Below are 16262 nucleotides of genomic sequence, written 5' to 3'. Positions count from 1 at the left end.
CGCTCTTATATGTGAGGTTTCTACCAGGACTATTGACTTTTTTATTTTTAGGTGTACCCACCTAGTGTTCTGTACTTGTGGTGTTGTATCTGATTCTTTTATGTATTGTTTTTACTTGAATTTACAATAAACTGAATTTTTAACTGTTTTCTCTAGCCGGTGTTAAAGCAATTTTCTTTTGAGTTCTAAGAATAAACAAGTAGATATTTGACCACTAAATCAGCAAGCTCCAAAAATCCCTGCCAGCCCAAGGATAAATTTGTTAGGCCACACATCTACAGCATGTGTAACAGCAGCGGGCGCAGAGCTAAATGTGGAATAAGCAGTATGGAGGACTAAATGATATGACCATTGTGGTGAGGCAACGTGCGTGCTCAGCTTGTACCGTACACCATAAATGGCCTCACCGCCGAAGCAATGGCACGAGAAACAGTCCTATGAACCCTAATGGGTGCTGCTAGTGAGCGCACAGCTATGATCATAGGTATAAAGTTTACCTCCGGCCACTGGTGTCAGCTGATGGAACTACTGCTCCCATCAGCCGACGCCTGCTGCCACTAATAACAGTGTGATCAGGAGCAGCTGATGGGCGTATTCATCAGCCAGCTCCTGCACTGTAAATAAATAATTAAGCAAGGCTGGTTATTAAGAATACAGGGGTCCCCACGACATATTTTTTTATTTAAAATAAGTTTAAAAAAAAGGCACGGTGTCCCTCTCATTTTTGACAACCAGCCTTGCTAAAGCAGACAGCTGGGGGCTGGTATTCTCAAGCTGGTAAGGGGCCATGGATATTGGCCCCCAAAGCTGAAAAATAGCAGCCCATAGCAGCTCAGAAAAGGCACATCTATTAGAACCGCGGCTCTCTGATGATAATTGTACTGCCGATCAGAAGCGGTGTTTGCCGGCCTGTCAAGCACATGCCAGCATGACAAACACCTGGTGTTCAGGAGGCCAAACCCGAACAGTAACACAGACTTACTAGTGAAGTCCATGTTCGGTGTCCATGCCCGAACAGTAGGCGTTCGGTACCAACGCCGAACTTTACTGTTCGGGCTCGCCTGAGAAACGCAAGTGACTAGTTCCTCCATACAGGCGGAGTCTTGAAGCTGTCAATCACCAACAAAGGCTTTTGTATGAAGTGTAAATTAAATTTAAGTAAGCATGTTCAAAATGTTTTCCCCATGTCATTTCTTATTATTACACACAACTTAAAGGGAATCTGTCACCCCTTTTTTGAGATATCATATAATGATATCATTCAGTTGTGTGTCACATAAGGATTCTCTTAATACTTTTGCTTCCCCCGACCCCGCACCTTTCATGCATAAATACCTTTTTTATATCGGTTCAGATGTATGTAAACTGCCGGTGTCCGGTCCGCTGGGCGGGGCTTATTCAACTGCTCCCCCCCTCCCTGTCTTGCTCTACACATTTCTTCTTGTGTAGAGCAAGACAGGGAGGGGGGAGCAGTTGAATGAGCCCTGCCCATCGGACCGGACCGTGGCAGTTTACATACATCTGAAACGATATAAAAAAGGTATTTATGCATGAAAGGTGCGGGGTCAGGGGGAAGCAAAAGTATTAAGAGAATCCTTATGTGACACACAATTGAATGATATCATTATATGATATCTCAAAAAAGGGGTGACAGATTCCCTTTAATTTATGGACATCTGCTGAGAATTTCGTGTCAATAGCAGCTTAAGAAACATGTTTACCTATAAAATTGGTGACATGTTTTAATTTATTTTACCTCGCTGAACAAAATTATTTATTAAAATTGTGATTGTGTTAAAAATGAAAAAAAATAACATTTAGGCTATGTTCACACATTGATTTTTTGTCTTTATCCTGTAGACTGTGAGCCCTCGCTGGCAGGGTCCCATCTCCTTATGTACTTGTGTGTGTGTGTCCCTTGTCTTACATATGTTTATTATACTTGTTTATATTTCCACTTTTCACATGTAAAGCGCCATGGAATAAATGGCGCTATATAAATGCATAATAATAATAATAATTTCTGCAGCCCAATCCAGATATCTAGGCAGTAAAAAAAAAAAAAGCTGCAGGCAAAAAGCAGTGTTTTTTCAGGATCCCAAAGTTCAGCTTTGCTTTCACCATTCAAGCATGAACAATGCAAGATGTTAGGCCACCAATGCAAAACATATGTGAAAACGTAAAACATTTTTGGAAAAAAGGGCAATTTGATCAAATTTAGTAGAAAAAGATTTTTATGTCTGAAAAAATAGTGAGTATTCTGAACAAAAAAAAGTTCATGAAACAAACAATTGCAAATGTGAAAAACAGGTGGGGGTGGGGTGGGGAGTTCAATTGGTCAAGAATAGTTTACCCAAGACATTGGCAGAGCATTTTGATGATTGGGCAGTGTTTACCGTCTCACTTTGGTCAGTCCTTGAGTTGATCAGGTATTGTTCAATTTCACACCTTGTTCATCTTACTTTAAACACATATCACTAATTTAATTTAATTAAACTGAACTAATTAATAAATGCTAAGCTCATGTGAGGACACAAAGGCATTTTTGTTTAAACTTGAGAAAAATCACAAAAATAAATGGAATTTAACATGCTTCACATGTTTTTTTCACTAAAAACAATGATGGCAGCATTTTTTCCTGCATTTTTGCTCTTACTCATTGCTTTCTAGGAGTGAAAAAACGCTGTGAAAATGCTGAAAGTATTCATATGCTGGAGTTTTTTTTTTTTTTTTCTTTTAAGTCTTCCAATTCAGTCAGGAAAAAAAAAAACAATGTGTCTGCATGAAATTTCTGAAATCTCATAGCTTTTGCTGGAACTGTAAAAAGCAGCTTTTAATTTTCATTAAAAAATGAAGCAAAAAGAAAGTTTGGAAAAAACTGTAAACACTTACTTTCCTGTTTTACAGTACATACTGCTTCCGAAAGGAGACTTATCAATGTGATTAATTTTTGACTAACAGTAAATCTAAATGCCTTGGTCACTGGCGGTATCCAATTGGCTGATGGTTATGGCTGACATGGAGGTGATCCAATTGGCTGATGGTTATGGCTGACATGGAGGTCATTGCCACTGCAACCATTGGCACCCCACAATCATCTCCCTGTGCCAAACTCCTCACATGCCATCATCACAAATGAAAGCAGCATCTGATAGTTAAAGTGCTGTGATTGGAACTATGTCTGATCTCAGCGTATGCAGAAGCAGCCTGGTTGTGAAAAGCAAACTAGAAATAAGAGACAAATCACACAAATGTACCAAAACATTTTATAGTCTAAAATAAAAACGGGTCCTTGTATCAGTCAACAATGAACATTTTCTAATCCTACATGAATCCTACATTCATCATGCATTCTCATTGACACTTGTACATGTGCAGAAATAGAAAGGGGCAACCCTACTTCACAATTAGAATATCTTAATATATGGCAGATTTGTTGCAAAAAATATTCTGCAAATAAAAATGTATTCCTCGCATATGAATCTATTTATAAAGCATGCATGTACAAGTTCCTATTCAAATGTATGAAAAAGCCACAGAAGATCCTGTGACAAAACTGCAGTGTGAATGAATAAAAAAAAAATCTCTTCATTGTATTTCCCCCATGTAAAGTCTTTTATCACTGGAAGCAGAGAGAACTGTGAAGAAACCAAAACAAAAGAATTTAAAGTTATTAGATTAGATATGATGGGTTATTACGGTATACTGATGGTGAAGTGAACTGGCCACATGCATTTATTGCCCATGTCTATATTCAGAACACATGATGATGATGGAAATGTGCTTTACGCTCCAAGGTCAACCAAGTTTACTTCTGCCATCTCCAACATGACGAAGAATTATTATTTTTTGTTTAAACCCTAAAGTTCCTTAAAAGAATTTTTAGTGTACAAGAGTTCTATCACCAAGAAAGAGGTAACAGACCAAGTTCCTCTGTGCAGGTCACAACTCTAAGGTGACTGGCAAGAGGTAGGTTATTTCTCATTAAACACACTTCACCTGCAGCAAAACCTCCTCAACCTGATCATTTAGCTGCTTTTTGTCTGCCCCAATTGTATTTCATTCTCTGTAGTGGTTTTAACACATGTTGATAATAGATGCCACAGTTCCTAAAGCACCAATTGGGAAAGAAAGTCTTAGGCTACCTTCACATTTGCGTTTAGTGCAAACGCGCATAAAAACCGCATCATGCGTTTTAATGCGTTTTCTTGTTTTTTTTGCGCATGGTTTTTTACAAAAACGCATACGTTTTTAAACGCTGACGTGCGCATAACCATGCGCACGTCAGCGCTCCCATAGACTTTAATGTGTTTTTGGAAAAATTCCGTATGCATTGCGTGCGCATGCGTTTTTTTGAGACAGGTCGGACGCACAAAAAATGCAACAAGTTGCATTTTGTGCGCCTGGGCGCACACTACAAAAAAAACGCATGCGCATACAAACGCGTATAAACGCATGACAATGCGCACCCATGTTAAATATAGGGAAAAAGCGCATGTTTGCGCAAAAACGCAGCACAAAAAAACGCAAGTGTGAAACCAGTCTAAGTTGGTTAACGGTATTTTCCGGAGTCCATGACAGCACCACCTGAGAGAGGGCATCCGCCCTTCAGGAACAGGAAATCCTACAGATACATAAGGGCGGCACCTCTCCCACGCATCAGTTGGTTTACAGAGCACAAGAGGACCACCAAGGTTAATGGCATGATTTATGAACAATACTCTACTTAACTATTACCAGTGTACATATAAGAGGAAGAAGTGCACACCCAAACTAAACAAAAGGGAGGGAATCTACGGGTGCTGTCATGGACTCCGAAAAATACCGTTAACCGGTGAGTAACTAAGACTTTATTCGATCGTCCATGACAGCACCACCTGAGAGAATTACAGAGAGTAAAAATTACTTAGGGAGGGACTAGCCTGCAAAACCCTTACACCAAAGGAGAGGTCTGAGGAAGCACCCAAGTCTAGCCTATAATGGTTGTAAAAGGTGCTTGAAGGGGACCAGGTAGCTGCATTACATATTTGGTCGATCGAGACTTCCGATCTCTCCGCCCACAAGGTTGCCATGGCTCTGGTGGAATGTGCCCTCAGCTTGCTAGGCATCGACCTGCCCTTTGAGGTGTATGCGAAATGGCCTCCCTAATCCACCTAGCTAGCGATTTTTTTGGTGTCCTAAGGCCCTTCCTAGTGCCCTGATAGGAGATAAACAAGGCATTATCTTTTTTCCAGGGATCCTTAACTGTCAAGTATTCCAGGAGACATCTCCTAACGTCTAGGGTGTGTAGTTTCCTTTCCTTTTCATTGACTGGATTAGGGAGGAAGGATGGAACGACCATTTCCTGCATTCTGTGGAAACTGGAAGCTACCTTAGGCAAGTATGCTGGATCAGGTGTAAGTATTACCCTGTCGTCCCTGAATTGTATGTAAGGAGGAAGTCTAGATAACGCCTGGATGTCACTTACTCTACGGGCTGACGTCAGTGCTACCAGAAAGGCTGCTTTAAAGGGACAGATTTTTTGTAGCGGCTGATGAAATAGGTTCAAACGAGGCCTCTGTCATGGCAGTGAGGACTAGGTTTAGATCCCATGGAATAAACCTATCTTTCACTACTGGTCTGGACCTGCCTGCTGCTTTAATAAATCTACTGATCCAGTAGTTACTGGCGATGTTGCAGTTAAAAAGTGCCCCTAAGGCTGACACTTGTACTTTAAGGGTACTGGTAGAACGCCCCATGTCCAGACCTCTTTGAAGGAACTCTAGGATCTGCGCTATCGGTGTAGACTGTCCAGCTACTACCCCTGAGTTCTGAAGTAATCTTTTCCAGATCCTAACGTAGATTTTGGTTGTGATCAGCTTTCTGCTCTTAAGCAGGGTGTTAATCAAGGCTGGGGAGAAACCTCTTTCAGCAGTGACCATTCAAAATCCACGCCGCCAGATGTAGGCCAGCCACCTGAGGATGGTAAACTGGGCCCTGGGATAGGAGATCCGGGATGTCTGGTAGGACCCATGGGTCGGACACCGACATGGTCCTGAGGCATGAGAACCATGCCCTCCTGGGCCAAAACGGGGAGACCACTATAATCTTCGCCTTGTCCTTCCTGATTTTCCTCATCACCAGGGGTAGCAGAGACAGGGGAGGGAAGGTGTATGTTAGCCTGAAGTCCCACTTTATCAGAAGGGCATCTACCGCCAGAGGGCCTTCTCTGAGATTTAGAGAGCAAAACTGAGGCACCTTCCTGTTCTCCCTGGTGGCGAAAAGGTCCACTTCTGGCTGCCCCCATTTTTGTACGATCAGGTCGAAGATGGAGGTTTTTAAGGACCATTCCCCTTGTTTTAGCAGGTTGCGGCTTAAGAAGTCCACCGTGGTGTTTTCTCTTCCTTTTATATGCAGAGCTGTTAAAGACAGAAAATGCTGCTCTGCCAGTTGGAACAGCCGCTCTGCTACATTCATCAGGGGTCTGGAACGAGTCCCACCTTGGTGGTTGATATAAGCCACGATGACATGATTGTCGGAGAATATTCGAACATGATGACCCTGTAGATACACAAGGAGGCTTTTAACTGCCTGCTCTGCTGCTGTTAGCTCTTTCAGGTAAGAGGACATTTCTATCTGATGATGCTCCCATAGGTCCTGGACTAAGACCTCCCCCATGTGGGCACCCCAAAGGGTAGGGCTTGCGTCCGTGGTGACCACACGGGTTATGTCATATTCCCAGGGCACCCCCCTGGCTAGATTGTTTTACTCTAGCCACCAACCAAGGGATTTTATAGTATTTTGGGACAAAATCAGGATTTTTTGATGAAGCAAAACCTCGGCCTGTAGTACCCTTGTATGAAACTGGGCCCACCAGACCACGGGGATGCAGAACGAGAGAGAACCTAGGAGATATGGCTTTCCTGAGGGACATGGTGGGGTTATCGGAGGCGTTCAGGACCTGATGACATAGGCAAATCAATTTTTCAGGTGGCAGACGACACTTCTGATTCTGCGAATCTAGGATTAGTCCCAAGAACTGTTGAATCCTCATGGGATTTTTTAATGTTTAGTAGCCACCCTAATTATTCCAGGGCCGCCTTTGCTTTTTGCAATTGATCCAGACAATTGTCTGCTGTTTTGCCTACAATAAGGAAGTCATCCAGGTAGGGGACCACTAGAATATCTGCTTCGCGCAGATGGGCCATAACCTCAGCTATAACTTTACTGAACACTCGGGGGGGCAACCGCAATACCAAAGGGAAGGGTGACATACTGGAAATGCTGTACCGACCCCTTGAAATGAACCGCCACTCTAAGGAAACGCTGATGAGACGCATGGATGGTTATATGGTAGTAGGCATCCTTTAAATCCAACACCACCATAAAGCAGTTTTCAAACAGTAATTTTATTGTGGAATTGTTTCCATTTTAAATGGGCGAATGACCAAGAATTTATTGAGTGCCTTTAGATTGATAATGGTCCTGTAAGAGCCATCCGGCTTACGGACCAGGAATAGAGGGGAGTAGAAGCCTTTGCCTTTTTCTGCCTCCGGTACCTCTGTCAGGACCTTTTTATAGCATAGGTCACGGATTTTGGTTTCTAGGGCAGCTTGTTCCGATAGGGAAGACCTGAGAGGGGTGATCTTAAAACTGTTCCAGGGGGATACAGGAGAATTCTAGCCGTAGACCTGAGGCTACCAACCCCAGGATCCAGCTACTGTTTGAAATCAGTAACCAGGCCGGGTAGAAGGCAGATAGTCTACCTCCCACCGGAGCTGCTAGTCATTGGGGAGGCTTCTTGGACTCACGGGATGATCCTTCCTGGCGTCCCCCTCCAAACATAAACTCGGTACCGTTCTCCCTCTTATCTTCCCATCTGCCTCAATCTCTGGACGACCTTCTACGGAAAAATCTCTTCCTAGTGAAGGGACGTCTATAGGAAAGGGTTGGCAGGGAAGGGAATTTCTTTTTATCGTCCCTGGCTTTATCCAAAAGTTCATCTAGAACTGGACCGAAGAGATAATCTCCCTCACACGGGATGGAGCAGAGACGGGATCTGGCCTGGATATCTCCGGGCCAGCACTTCAGCCATATAGCCCTTCGGGCTGCATTTGATAGACCTGCGGCTTTGGCCGCCATCCTTGCCGAATCTCCCAAAGCATCGGCTAAAAAGGCTGCAGCATTCTGGATTGTAGGAAGGGTCTTCAGGATGGACTCTCTCGAGGCTCCGTCTTCTAACTGTGACTCAGGCTGGTCCAGCCAGACCATCATAGATCTGGCTGTACAAGTAGCCGCTACCGCCAGCCTTAGGGCGCCAGCTGACAGTTCCCATGTCCCTTTCAGAAAGGAATCTGCCTTTTTGTCCAGTGGATCTTTCAAGGAGGCCATGTCGTCAAAGGGAATAGCAGATTTTTTGGATGCTTTAGCCACCGCTGTGTCCAATTTTGGGCCTTTATCCCACCTGTTAACCAAGGGGTCCTCAAAGGGATATCGTCGCTTAAAAGCCGGTGGTAGGGAGACCTTTTTTTTTTGTTTCTTCCATTCCCTATTGCTCAGGTTCTGGACCTTGTCGTTTAATGGGAAAGATTTACGTTTCCTGGGGTCTAAGCCGCCGAACATCAGGTCTTGTGCTGACCGTTCTGGTTTTGCGTCTGCTTCCCCCATGGTGGCCCTTACTGCCACCTGTTCTAGACTTAAGCAGAAATTATTGGAGTCTTCCTCTGAAGGGGATGCAGAAGAAGAGGTTGAGGGCTCTGAGGAATCTCTAGGGGCAGCTGCGGAGTCCGACTGAGAAACTCGCTCCCTTTTTCCTCTTAGAGGATTCCCCTTGGGATAAAGACTTTAGAGAATCCTTAACTTTCGTCCTGATAATTTCCCTTAGACTTGTAGTGAAGTCAGGTCTCTTCCGCCATCTGCAGAAGTGGGGAAAGTGTAAGGAACTATGTATGGTAATTTAGGGACTACTGCCCCCTAGCCTCTTTTTTTTTTTTTTTTCAAATCCCCTACTGTCTGCCGTATACAAGGCTTTTTAGGGTAGGCGTCTGGCAAGGGAGCACTTCTTCCCCTATAGGATAGAAAATATAAGGGGAACACTGCATCAGGGCACATTCACGTAGGTCTCTTACCCGAGCAGTAGGAGTAGGTACCGGATCACGGGGGAGGGGGGCGAGCTGGATCATTCAACCTGGAGGAACTTCTGCGGCTGGATTGCCCACTTCGTTTTTCCAGCTGGTAGCTTGCCTGGGGCTCCTCTGAGGCATGCCCCTTCTCTTGGTCCAGCTGGGCCACGGGAGCTTCGGGCTCATTGATTGCTGCAATGGGCCAAAAGCAGCGCTGCGGCGTTTCTGTGGCTTTTTATGATCCTCCCTCCGGAAATCCGGGTCAGCAGGCGATGTGGCCAGGGGTTCCGTTTCCCCCCTCCCCCACTTCGGGATGTCCACGGTCTCTCCACCGTGCTCGCCTCCTCCGCCGCCATGCTGCCACACGCGCCGACACGACCCGGTGGCGCACAGAAGAGAAAGATCGGCACCCGACTTCCGGCCCGGGGCCACTGGCCCCGCCCCCGTCACTTCCGGCGCTTCAGTGAACGCGCGGTGAAGTGACAGCGGCCTGGCGCCCCTGTCCGAGCTGGCATGGCGCTCCATGCACGCTGCCATGGCAGCCGGCCCCAGACAGCGACCCGGACCGGAGGACCAGAATCCGGGGGGAAAAAATACTCACCTACCGGCGACTGCCCTGGAGACGGGCATCCTCCGGACCCCGCTCCCACCTGCTCCTCAAACTGTCGTGGAGCCCTGACCGGACCCACCGTGGCGCTTCCAGGGACTCCGCACTGACCGAGGTAGGAGAACCCCCCCCTACCTGAGTAGGTCAGCGGACCTGGGGATTGCTCGTCCATGATGGTACGATCTGTAGGGAATCCTGTCCTCCAGGAACAGGAAACCAACTGATGCGTGGGAGAGGTGCCGCCCTTATGTATCTGTAGGATTTGCTGTTCCTGAAGGGTGGATCCCCTCTCTCAGGTGGTGCTGTCATGGACGATCGAATAAAGCAGGGGTAGTACACATTAGTCAAAGAATGTTTGGCACTTTATGCTAAAGCAGTGTGCCAAATTTGGGTCTTCTCCTAGTCTGTACACTCTAGAGTGGATCTAGGCTTTGGAATCTAACATCTATAACCTGTTTTTCTCCCATTAGCCCCCCTTAAAGCAAGCTTAGCTCCCATGAGGGTCTCACCTGGTGAGGTGCCATCAGTTCATTGTTAAAAATGACAATTTTGAAGTTGCTCTGCTCACTATCTGCCTATACCTTAGTGTGTCTTTCTGAGTCTGTCAGATAGTAAATCAACCACCCCTATTAAATTTGTCCTTAAATATGATTGATTTCTGCATTTCCGTTTTATATATTGCCTAATCAGAACATGTTGCTATTTTTGTGCCAACTTAATATGCCCACTTCCATGCCTGCAATATTTATCTACTTTTGTAAAATATATGAGTGAATGTACCTCTGGATTGGAGGAGCACTTGCAGCTATTACAATAACATATTACTTACTAACATACCGTATATACTCACGTATAAGCTGAGATTTTCAGCCCATTTTTTGGGGGCTGAAAGTCGTCGTCGTCGCCCCCCCCTCTCTCGGCTTATACACGAGTCATATGCCGGGGGTCGGCGGGGGAGAGGGAACGTGGGTGTCAGAGACCTATGCTCACCCCCTCCTGGCACGTCTCTGCAGTCCCCCCACCCCGGCTTCTCCGTAGGTCTTCTGCGCCTGTGTTCAGTGGTCACGTGGTACCGCTTATAAACTCATGAATATGCGCATATTCATGAGTTTAATGAGCGGTACCACGTGACCGCTGAAAGCAGGAAGACGACGACCGAGGGAAAAGCAGGGGCTTCGCCAGGAGGGGGTGAGTATGATGGGGGCAGAGCAATATTCACCTGTCCCGGTTCCATCGCCATGCACTACTGTGTCTCCGGGCCTCCTGCGGTGACGTTCAGCAGAGGGCGCGATGATGTAGTCAGTGTGCGCCCTCTGCTGAACGTCACTGCAGAGACCCGGGAGACGGCGATGGAGCGGGGATCGGTAAATATCGCCAGTGTCGGGGGTCTGAGCCAGCGGTGACATCAGAACCTGTCACCGCCTGCTCAGGACACCGGCACCTGGCCCCCAGCGACGGAGAGGTGAGTAGGTCATTTTTTTTTTCTTAATTGCAGCAGTGGCAGCAGCAATATATGGGGGGGTATTTATGGAACATCTTATGAGGCAACATTAACCCTTGTGCAGCAGCATATGGGGGTATTTATAGAGCATCTTATGGGGCAGCATTAACGCTTGTGCAGCAGCATATGTGGGGGTAGTTATGGAGCATCTTCTTGGGCCACCATTAACCCTTGTGCAGCATTTTATGGGGGGTATTTATCGATGGAGCATCTTCTTGGACCACCATTAACCCTTGTGCAGCACCACCCTTGGCTTATACATGAGTCAATAAGTTTTCTGCGGCAAAATTAGGGGGGGTCGGCTTATACAAGAGTATATACGGTAATCCTTAACATATTAGCAATTACTAAATATACTCTGTATAACTAATTCACCTGCTGCAAACTGGCACAATGTAAAGAAACATAACTGTCAGGAAAAGATATTCCTAGCAATTGCCACAGCAGCCTTACAGCAACATAAAGACTGCTGTTTATAGCTTTATAGTTCCTTTATAGGCTGCAAGGAAACCAAAAGGTCAGCTGTGGAGTAAGCTGCAAGAGCAACTTTACTACTGTTAGCAATGTAAGTGTGACTTATACATTACAGTATTAATGCAAACTAGAAATACACATTCTTCTGTCCATCAAGCAAGAAATAAATGTTTTCTTACAAACTTACCTATTGACTCTTCAGGATGGAAAGCTACCTCATTGACAGAACCAGCATGGCCTGGAAGCTTATACAAAATCCTGCGGGATGTAGTATCCCAAACATAAACAAATCTGTTTTGCAAAAGGTAAAAAAAAATTGAAATTGTGGATTCTTCATTTATAGATATGTCAAAATCAGCAGAAGAAGACAAGCCACTTACCTGTCTGCTGACCCTGCTGCTATCTTGCTTCCATCAGATGACCATGAACAGCGCAGCAAATTCTGGAATATAAAGGCAGTTAATGATCCTAAATTTGAGTAATTCCAGGAGAGGACAGATATGGTTATAGTTACTAACCTTTTCAAAATTGTGCACATTTCCTTGGAAGATTTTCACACATCTCTCTTTTGGGGCAAAAGGGCGAATATCCCATACACGAACTATAAAAGAAAAGATATCAAATTGGTCATTTTTACTTTATTTAGCATTGTCACATTTTCTGCAGAACTTGCATAAAATAAAAATAATACACTCCACACATCACTGCTCCATCTAGCTTCAAAACTCCTTGAACAACATTGTCCACATTGCATTCTCTTTCCACTCACTATTCAACAACCTACAATCCGATTTCCATCATTCTACTCAACAAACCCTAAACAAAAATGTTACAAACTACTTACTAAACATCAATGCTAATCCATAGACAATATGGAAAGGAGTCTTCTGCTCACTGAGCAGATGCTCAATGGGATAGATGAGGGGGGGGATGCTAGGTTGGAGCTGCAGGACAATGAAGCAGCTAGCTGGGTGACAGTAAGAAGGCGGGGTAGAGGGAAGAGCACCAGGGAGGCTAGTCCTGATCTGGCACACCCCAATAAGTTTGCTAAGTTGGCAGATGAGGGGACTGTCAGTGCAGGAGTAGCACTGCTGCAGCAAGGCATGTCCTCTGACAGCCGGAGGAGTGTCTGCTCCAGTAAGGGGGGAAATAGGAGAGCAGGGCAGGCCAGACAGGTTCTGGTAGTGGGAGACTCAATTATTAGGGGAACAGGGCAATCTGTCACAAAGACAGGGATCGTCGAACGGTGTGCTGCCTACTTGGCGCTCGAGTCCGACACATCGCTGATCGGGTTGACAGATTACTGGGAGGGGCTGGTGAGGATAAAGCGGTCATGGTGCACATTGGCACAAATGACAAAGTTAGAGGTAGATGGAAGGTCCTTAAAGATGATTTCAGGGAATTAGGCTGCAAGCTTAAAGCAAGGACCTCCAAGGTGGTATTTTCAGAAATACTTCCTCTACCACGTGCCACACCAGAGAGGCAACGGGAGATTAGGGAGGTTAATAAGTGGCTCAGGAATTGGTGTAGGAAGGAGGGGTTTGGGTTCCTGGAGAACTGGGCCGACTTCTCAGTTGGCTACAGGTTCTACGCTAGGGACGGGCTGCACCTCTATGGGGAAGGTGCAGCTGTGCTGGGGGAGAAAATGGTTAGAAGGTTGGAGGAGTGTTTAAACTAGGGATGGGGGGGGGGTATTCCTTTTATAGGAGGGGAAGACAGTGCAGATAGAGACCTGGGCACAAATAATGAAATTGGGGGTGGCATGGGGGTGGGGTTAGAACAGTTAATAATTTTAAGAAAGAATAGAGGTACAGAGAGATACATAAAGTGCATGTATACAAATGCCAGAAGCCTCGCCAACAAAATGGAGGAATTGGAGTTAATGTTGTTGGAACATAATTATGACATGGTGGGGATATCCGCGACATGGCTGGACGAGAGCCATGACTGGGCGGTTAATTTACAGGGCTATAGTCTGTTCATAAATGACCGTACAAATAAGCGAGGGGGAGGCGTGTGTTTATATGTAAAATCATCGTTAAAACCCATCCTTCGTGATAATATATATGAATCTAATGAAAATGTAGAGTCCCTGTGGGTAGAGATAAGGGGAGGGGGGAAAATAATAAATTACTGATAGGAGTTTGTTATAAGTCTCCAAAAATAATGGAAGCAACAGAGAATATCCTCATCAAGCAAATAGATGAAGCAGAGACTCAATGAGAAGTCATTATTATGGGGGACTTCAACTACCCTGAAATACATTGGGGAACCGAAACCTGCAGTTCCAGCAAAGGTAATAGGTTTTTGACAACTATGAGAGACAATTACCTTTCACAACTGGTTCAGGACCCAACAAGAAGGGGGGCACTGCTAGACCAAATATTAACCAACAGGCCAGACCGCATATCAAATGTAAGGGTTGGGGGTCACTTGGGTAATAGTGATCACAAATTAATAAGTTTTTATGTATCCTTTAATAAGATGTGTAGTAGAGGGGTAAGACACTAAACTTCAGGAAAGCAAATTTCCAACGGATGAGAGATGATCTTGGTGCAATTAACTGGGACGATATCCTGAGACATAAAAATACACAAAGAAAATGGGAGACGTTTATTAGCATCCTGAATAGGACCTGTGCACAATATATACCGTATGGGAATAAACAAGCTAGAAATAGGAGGAGACCACTATGGTTAAATAGAGCTGTAAGGGGACCAATAAGTGACAAAAATAAAGCATTTAGAGACTTAAAGCAAGTAGGTAGTGAGGAGGCATTAAATAAAAACAGAAAATTAAATAAATTCTGTAAAAAGCAAATCAAAATAGCAAAGATTGAGACAGAGACTCATTGCCAGAGAAAGTAAAAAATGATTCCAAAATATTCTTTAGCTACATAAATAGTAAGAAGCTAAAAAATGATAGTGTTGGTCCCCTTAAAAATAGTCTGGGTGAAATGGTGGATGAGGAAAAAGCCAATATGGTAAATGACTTTTTTTCAACAGTATTTACACAAGAAAATCCCATGACGGATAACATGATCAGGGATAAAAATTCTCCATTAAATGTCACCTGCTTAACCCTACAGGAAGTACGGCGGCGTCTAACAATCACTAAAGTTGACAAATCCCCGGGCCCGGATGGGATACAGCCCCGAGTACTGCAGGAATTAAGCACAGTCATAGATAGACCATTATTTTTAATCTTTAAAGATTCCATAACAACAGGGTCTGTACCACAGGACTGGCGTATAGCAAATGTGGTGCCAATATTCAAAAAGGGGACAAAAACTGAACTTGGAAATTATAGGCCAGTGAGTTTAACCTCAACTGTGGGTAAAATCCTGGAGGGTTTTCTAAGAGATACTATACTGGAGTATCTGGAGACTAATAACCTCATGACCCAATATCAATATGGGTTTGCAAGGGACCGTTCCTGTCAGACTAATCTGATAAGCTTTTATGAAGAGGTAAGTTCCGGACTGGACCAAGTGAATGCAGTGGATGTGGTGTACATGGACTTTTCAAAAGCTTTTGATACGGTGCCACACAAAAGGTTGATACATAAAATGAGAACAATGGGGATAGGGGAAAATATGTGTAAGTGGGTTAAGAGCTGGCTCAGGGATAGGAAACAAAGGGTGGTTATTAATTGAGCACACTCGGACTGGGTCATGGTTAGCAGTGGGGTACCACAGGGGTCAGTTTTGGGCCCGCTTCTTTTTAACATATTTATTAATGACCTTGTAGGGGGCATAGAGAGTAGAATTTCAATATTTGCAGATGACACGAAACTCTGCAGGTAATCAATACAGAGGAGGACAATTTTATATTACAGGAGGATTTATGTAAACTAGAAGCTTGGGCTGATAAATGGCAAATGAGCATTAATGGTGATAAATGTAAGGTCATGCACTTGGGTAGAACGAACAAGATGTATAATTATGTGCTTAATTGTAAAACACTGGGCAAAACTGTCACTGAAAAAGACCTGGGATGCATTAAAAGAGGCATAGATGCTCATGAGGAGAACATAATTTAACCTCTATATAAGTCACTAGTGCGACCACACTTCTAAGAAAGACATAGCTCAACTGGAGCAGGTGCAGAGAAGAGCGACCACGGTTATTAGGGAACTGGGGGATCTGCAATACCAAGACAGGTTATTACACTTGGGGTTATTTAGTTTGGAAAATCGAAGGCTTAGGGGTGATCTTATTACAATGTAAAAATATATGTGGGGACAATACAAAGACCTTTCTAAAGATCTTTTTACTCTTAGACCTGTGACAGGGACAAGGGGGCATCCTCTACGTCTGGAGGAAAGAAGGTTTAAGCATACTCACAGACGTGGATTCTTTACTGTAAGAGCAGTGAGACTATGGAACTCTCTGCCAAATGAGGATGTAATGAGTGATTCCCTACTAAAATTTAAGAAGGGACTGGATGCCTTTCTTGAAAAGTATAATATTACAGGGTATATACACTAGTTTCCTTAATATTGCGTTGATCCAGGGAGCTAGTCTGATTGCCGTATGTGGAGTCGCGAAGGAATTTTTACCCCAATGTGAAGCTTACTG

At 44.5% G+C, this 16262-nt stretch overlaps 2 protein-coding genes across 2 annotated transcripts in view; one reads left to right on the top strand and one right to left on the bottom strand.

The window, feature by feature from the left end:
- LOC141077409 (general transcription factor II-I repeat domain-containing protein 2A-like) overlaps positions 1–16262 on the top strand; it is a 100585-nt gene that overhangs the window by 19538 nt on the left and 64785 nt on the right. The window lies entirely within an intron of this gene.
- SNRNP40 (small nuclear ribonucleoprotein U5 subunit 40) overlaps positions 3253–16262 on the bottom strand; it is a 92342-nt gene continuing 79332 nt past the window's right edge. The window contains exons 7-10 of the mRNA XM_073564314.1: positions 12202–12284; positions 12064–12125; positions 11871–11974; positions 3253–3638 (exon numbers count right to left, since the gene is read on the bottom strand). Of these exons, the coding sequence (XP_073420415.1) occupies positions 3589–3638; positions 11871–11974; positions 12064–12125; positions 12202–12284 (299 nt within the window). The 3' untranslated portion in view covers positions 3253–3588. The remainder of the gene's footprint in view (positions 3639–11870; positions 11975–12063; positions 12126–12201; positions 12285–16262) is intronic.

The sequence above is a fragment of the Dendrobates tinctorius genome, unplaced genomic scaffold, assembly GCF_039654945.1.
Source record: "Dendrobates tinctorius isolate UK_male_01 unplaced genomic scaffold, ASM3965494v1 ptg000015l, whole genome shotgun sequence".
In the NCBI taxonomy this organism is placed as follows: Eukaryota; Metazoa; Chordata; class Amphibia; order Anura; family Dendrobatidae; genus Dendrobates; species Dendrobates tinctorius.
Note: the sequence above shows the minus strand (reverse complement) of the source record. Positions and strands in the feature narration are given on the sequence as shown.